Raw genomic sequence first — 5,936 nt, 5'->3', positions numbered from 1 at the left:
ACATCATCGGATAGTAACAGACTCACCTGTACATTCTCTGATGTGTCTCTTGTGTCAGAGGTGGATGTGGAGGCCTTCTTCCTGGTTTACACATTAATTAATACATTTATTATTGAACGAATCAATGAACAAAGTAAGTTCATAAAAAAGAGTTGGAGTGAAATAATCTTTAAAAGAATCTCTCACCTGAACCACATGAGTCCAGAGAGACAGAGGATGAGAACCAGAACAACCACTATGATTCCTACAGCTGCAGTCAGAACTGAGGTTTGTTTCCCTACAATAAAATATGGATGATATGGGTACAATAGAACAATATTTGTTAACTGATCTAATCTGAATGTATATATAATTATAAAACACGATAAGCCAAAGTACAATTATTAATATTAGCTTGAAACATCATTTTGTGTTGAAATATATAACATGAAACTTCACCTGGTAAAATGATCATCACAGCTGTAGAGTTCCTAGATCCTCTTCTATTCCAGGCCTCACAGTGGTAATGTCCACTGTCCTTAGACTTGAAGTTACTGATGTTGTACATCTGTCCACATCCATTTAGAAAAGTCTCATTTTGAAAGTACCAGGTGTATTTGTCCACAGGTGGGTTGGCATCACTGCTGCAGGTCAGAGTCACTGAACTGCCCTCCACTATTTCACCAGAGGGACTGACTGACACTGAGATGTTCTTTGGTCCGTCTGGTGGACAATATGTAACAACAGTGTTTTAAATAGTGTTTTACTTGTTATTGAAATATGAATTTAAATGTGATCCTCTGATTAAAGATGAGGTTAGGTGAACTTACACTGAACGTCCACAAACACAGAAGAAGAGTTGAGACGTCCATATTTATTCTCAGCTTCACAGTAATATTCTCCTCTGTCCTCAGAGCTGATGTTAGTGATGCTGTAACTCTGTCCTGATGCTTTTGGTGAGGTTACGTTCTTCTTGTACCAGGTGTATTTGTCCACAGGTGGGTTGGCATCACTGCTGCAGGTCAGAGTCACTGAACTGCCCTCCACTATTTCACCAGAGGGACTGACTGACACTGAGGGGTTCTTTGGAGAATCTAGAAAAGGAGAATATGTCAGAAGGATATGACTGTAGTATATTCACAAATGACATGTCAAAAATATATTCTCTGTTAAGTCAGAGAACTATCTAAAAATATGAATGACACAAAACGTTAACAATAATACTCATTTGGAGATGTTATGCTTTAGGACTACTTCATTTAGTTACAAATGTTTTGCTACCTTCTCATTCAAACACTGAGCTGTACTTTACTCACACTTCACATCCATGTTAATGGTCCTAGACCTGTCTTTCCCCATCTCATTCTGGGACACACAGTAGTACTCTCCACTGTCAGATGACTGGATTTGATTGAAGACATGCTGTGGTCCTGTCATACTCTGATAGTCACCTCCATTCTTCTTGTACCAGGTGTAACTCTGGACAGGTGGGTTGGCATCACTGCTGCAGGTCAGAGTCACTGAACTGCCCTCCACTATTCCACCAGAGGGACTGACTGACACTGAGGTGTTCTTTGGACGATCTGATGTTGAAGATGACAGAACAAATAACAAGTCATATAACATGTAAGCCACCAAATAAGTATAGATTAGTATATTACACTGACATGTAGAACCATGTATTACAGAGATGATGTAAATTAGTAGAGATTAGTATATTACACTGACATGTAGAACCATGTATTACAGAGATGATGTAAATTAGTAGAGATTAGTATATTACACTGACATGTAGAACCATGTATTAGAGACATGATGTAAATTAGTATAGATTAGTATATTACACTGACATGTAGAACCATGTATTACAGAGATGATGTAAATTAGTAGAGATTAGTGTATTCCACTGACATCTAGAACCATGTATTACAGAGATGATATCAATGACTTTCACTGTAGATATATCAACACCCCATGTACTCACATCTGACAGTGAGAGTCTCTTCTGGAGAGAGGATTCTCTCTAATCCTTCTACAGTACAGGAGTAGTTCCCTGCATCCTCACTGCTGACTGGGTCTAGGATCAGGCTGTTATAACTGCTGACTGGGTCTAGGATCAGGCTGTTATAACTGCTGACTGGGTCTAGGATCAGGCTGTTATAACTGGTGAAAGGGTTGGTTAGACGTTGTCCGTTCTTGTTCCAGATGTAGGTGGGGTTGAGACCGACTGTACATTTGGTTCTACATCTCAGTGTGACTCTCTCCCCCTCTGACACAGACGTGGGATCCATCTCCAACAGGATATCTAAGAGGAAACATCAGTCATATTTGACTCCAGACTGGCTTGTCATGTGATTAGACTTGTCCTATTAGAGTAATAACTGTAGGTGTAGTATTACCTGTGACAGTCAACATCACACCAGGAAGACCAGAAAATCTCCCCTTATTTGTTGTTTTTAATCTGAATTTGTATTCAGCCGAGTCATTCTCTGTCAGGTGTGTTATTGTCATGGTGTGGTGGTTCCTATTGTACTCCACACGACCTGCAGACTCTGGATATGACCTGACATCTACAGGGTGTTTCTGTGTAAACCAGAATGAACCTTGTTCTATATAACTAGTGGGATGAGTGTAAGAGCAGGATATGTCCACTGTGGAGCCCTTCAAGGCACAGATTCTCCTCTTGGTGTAAGTCACCCTCCAGCAGTTGTGACCCTGAACACCTGAAACAGAAAGAGGCTCTCTGTTAATAGTTATAACTTTTCATGTCTTGTTTCTTTAGGTGCAGAGTAAAGAAGTAAACTGTTCATTTCAAGTCATTTCAGTATGAATCACAACCATTTGAGCTGTTGGTATTGCTAGAGTGAAACACTGTGTTTGAATCAACACTTTTTCCCCCACTTACACACTGCAGGAGAGTGGAGATCCTCATGGCCTTTTACAGCACAGGAGTAACTATCGTCATAGTTACTGGAGACTGAGTATTTGTACTGGGGGGAGGTGCTCTCATCTAGACGTTGTCCGTTCTTGTACCAGATGTATGTGGGGTTGTCAGTCAGAGTACAGGTGGTGCTACAGGTCAGTGTGTTGTCATATATCCTCTCCACCTTTAGATCTGAAGGGAGAGGTTATGAAACAATAACGGAGGAAGTCTGTCAGTCACCACCATTTCACTGGTCTCATAGAACATGTAATAAATAACTTGACTTGTACTGTAATATTTATACAGTACCTGTGAGACTGAGAGTGAATCCATATGAATATTTCCATTCTGAATCCTGGTTTGTTTTATATCTGAAGTGATATGTTGCTATGTCACTCTGTCTCAGGTCTGTGATTCTCAGGATACAGTCCTTCTCTGTAGTTCCACTGTACTCCACACGACCATCATACTTAGGGTCCCATCTCAGATCATACAGCTTACCATTCAACTGTGTGCTATACCAGACTATCTCTGTGACTTGGGTCACACTGGGAACAGGACAGCGCATGTCCACTGATGACCCCTTTAAGGCACAGACACTCTTCACAGTATTTTGTCCCAGAACACCTGAAACACAGTGTCACAGGACTCAACCTTGAGAGAACTTCATTTGTGACGTCAAGACTATAAAAAAACAGACATTACAATATTACATCCAAATGCATGTAAACATGTGCAGGATACTGTAGGACCCATCTACTCAAATGTACATTCCCTTATATCATCCTAGTATTCATTTCAATATACATCATGGAAGTAAAAAGCATTCCAGTCAATTCAGAAAGTTAACCAAATTACAATTCCACATTTTCTAAATGTTCCTAATTCAAAAGATTTGAAAATAATTGGAATTGGCATTTCAGTCTACTTCCTGAATTGAGTGGAATTGAGATGGAATTGACCCCAACCCTGCTGGTGGTTGACAACCTTCTTATTCTGCTACTGCTGCTGATGTGCAGAAGTGTGAATGGAAACCAGAGATAAGCATCACTCAGTGAGGAGTGAAATATAACTAGTCAATGTGAAGAGGAGACACCTAACAGAACACACCAGAATAACATTATGATTGTTATGCTTTTAGAAATGTCTTTAGATTGATATACAGGACAACTAAAACATTATGAATGAGACCATACCTGCTACAGACCAGAGAAAGACCACCAACACACTACCTGCTGTTCTCAAGGCCATTGTTGCATCTCCCACCCTGCAGTCTTAGAAACATAAACAACAACTCACTCTATAGCTGGTGAATAACTCCACCTGATACATAGAAGTTTAAAATGTAAATGGGGTACAGGGCCTCATTACTGAAAATGAACCAGGCTCATATTGTATTGTGTTGTATTGTGCAATATGGTTGTCTATGTGAATACTGTCTGTCTGTAAGTCTATTGCACTATGTATGTAATGTGTGTGATGTGTTGCATGTCTGTCTACATCTGTCTATTTAAGATGACATGTTGTGTGATGCAAAAACATTTTCCTAATGTATCCAATAGTCATCATCAACAACAACAACAACCACTTATTGAACAGCTCTGTTGTACTGTAAACACATTTCTACATTGATTGTTATGAAGCTGTTTTATTCTCATTCTCAAATGTTCAATCCTCTACAGTCCGTCAAGCTGTACAGCAGCCTAAAGACTGACCACCAGGTTCAACGACAGCACCTATCCTCAAGCTGTGAGGCTAAACAGCCAGTGACTAAAGAATGACCACCAGGTTCAATGACAGCACCTATCCTCAAGCTGTGAGGCTAAACAGCCAGTGACTTTCTCTCTCTCACTCTCTTTCTCTCTCTCTCTCTCTCTCTCTCTCTCTCTCTCTCTCTCTCTCTCTCTCTCGCTCACTCAATTCAATTCAAGGGCATTATTGGCATGGGAAACATGTGTTAACATTGCCAAAGCAAGTGAGATAGATAATATATAAAGTGAATATATAAAGTGAAATAAACAATACAAATTAACAGTAAACATTACACATACAGAAGTTTCAAAACAATAAAGACCCTGCAAATGTCATATTATATATACAGTGTTTTAACAATGTACAAATGGTTAAAGGACACAAGATAAAATAAATAAGCATAAATATGGGTTGTATTTACAATGGTGTTTGTTCTTCACTGGTTGCCCTTTTCTCGTGGCAACAGGACACTCTCTTTCTCTCTCACACACACACACACACACACACACACACACACACACACACACACACACACAAATTATACATTACCCTCAAGTATTTGACTTATGACTAAAAACAAATAACCAGAAACTATATTTCAAGATATTGTCAAGAGTAGTTCCAGAGTGAAGTGAAGAGGAGAGGTCTTGTACAGTGAGTCAACTGTCTGGTAGTGAGTGAAAACAAGAAGTAAGTGTTGAAACCTTATAAAAGCAGTCAGAACACAAGTAGTGGATGCAGAACTGTCCTTCCTGTTTAGTAAAGACATTAACATGGCAACCAGACCAACATGCCAGAAAAGGGCTGTTACTGTAATAGAACAGAAATGGTGTAAAAGACAAGTCTGGGCATATATTTATTTAATTTAAAAAATGTGTCAGTTTTCACTGTGGTCTTTTATACTACAGACAGAACCATGTAAACAATGTGTTGACTATACTATTTATAACATTAATGCCCTTCTGAGTTCTGAATATACAGGTCAAAGTTCATTGATGTTATTCAATTAGAACCCATTCAATTTAAACACCCATGACCATCACTCCTCATCAGCTGCATCAAAGTGGTACTGAAGGTTCAGTGTTATAGACTAGAGCTCCACCTACTGGCATCGCTACATTACTGCAGCCCCCAGTCCTCATGATGTCCTCATTCATTTGGGAAGTAATGGGAATAAAATGAATGATGTTCCTGTCATTTCAGCCATTATAATGAGCCCATCCTCCTGTATACCAGCCTCCTCTGTTGTACAGTGCTGGTATCACTCCTCATCAGCTGCATC

The 5,936-nt window shown here is 39.5% G+C and overlaps 1 protein-coding gene across 1 annotated transcript; it reads right to left on the bottom strand.

Moving 5' to 3' along the window:
* Window positions 1-795: 795 nt before the first annotated feature.
* Window positions 796-4,801, bottom strand: LOC116373010 (B-cell receptor CD22-like). Its single transcript, XM_031821636.1, has 8 exons — window positions 4,099-4,801; window positions 3,212-3,529; window positions 2,885-3,094; window positions 2,379-2,702; window positions 1,964-2,284; window positions 1,296-1,562; window positions 1,048-1,073; window positions 796-810 (listed from the first exon to the last, which is right to left on the bottom strand). The coding sequence occupies exons 1-8, from the start codon at window positions 4,151-4,153 to the stop codon at window positions 796-798; spliced, it is 1,536 nt and encodes a 511-aa protein (XP_031677496.1). The 5' UTR covers window positions 4,154-4,801.
* Window positions 4,802-5,936: the final 1,135 nt, after the last annotated feature.

This window comes from Oncorhynchus kisutch, unplaced genomic scaffold, assembly GCF_002021735.2.
Source record: "Oncorhynchus kisutch isolate 150728-3 unplaced genomic scaffold, Okis_V2 scaffold4004, whole genome shotgun sequence".
NCBI lineage: Eukaryota > Metazoa > Chordata > Actinopteri > Salmoniformes > Salmonidae > Oncorhynchus > Oncorhynchus kisutch.
Note: the sequence above shows the minus strand (reverse complement) of the source record. Positions and strands in the feature narration are given on the sequence as shown.

What these genes read in the sequence shown, in the direction of transcription:
- LOC116373010 (XM_031821636.1), bottom strand. Translation starts at nt 4,153, where the DNA reads ATGGCCTTGAGAACAGCAGGTAGTGTGTTGGTGGTCTTTCTCTGGTCT. An exon ending in ATTCACTCTCAGTCTCACAG is followed by an intron (nt 3,095 to 3,211) that starts GTACTGTATAAA and finishes CTCTCCCTTCAG; the next exon opens with ATCTAAAGGTGGAGAGGATA. An exon ending in CATTAACATGGATGTGAAGT is followed by an intron (nt 1,074 to 1,295) that starts GTGAGTAAAGTA and finishes CTCCTTTTCTAG; the next exon opens with ATTCTCCAAAGAACCCCTCA.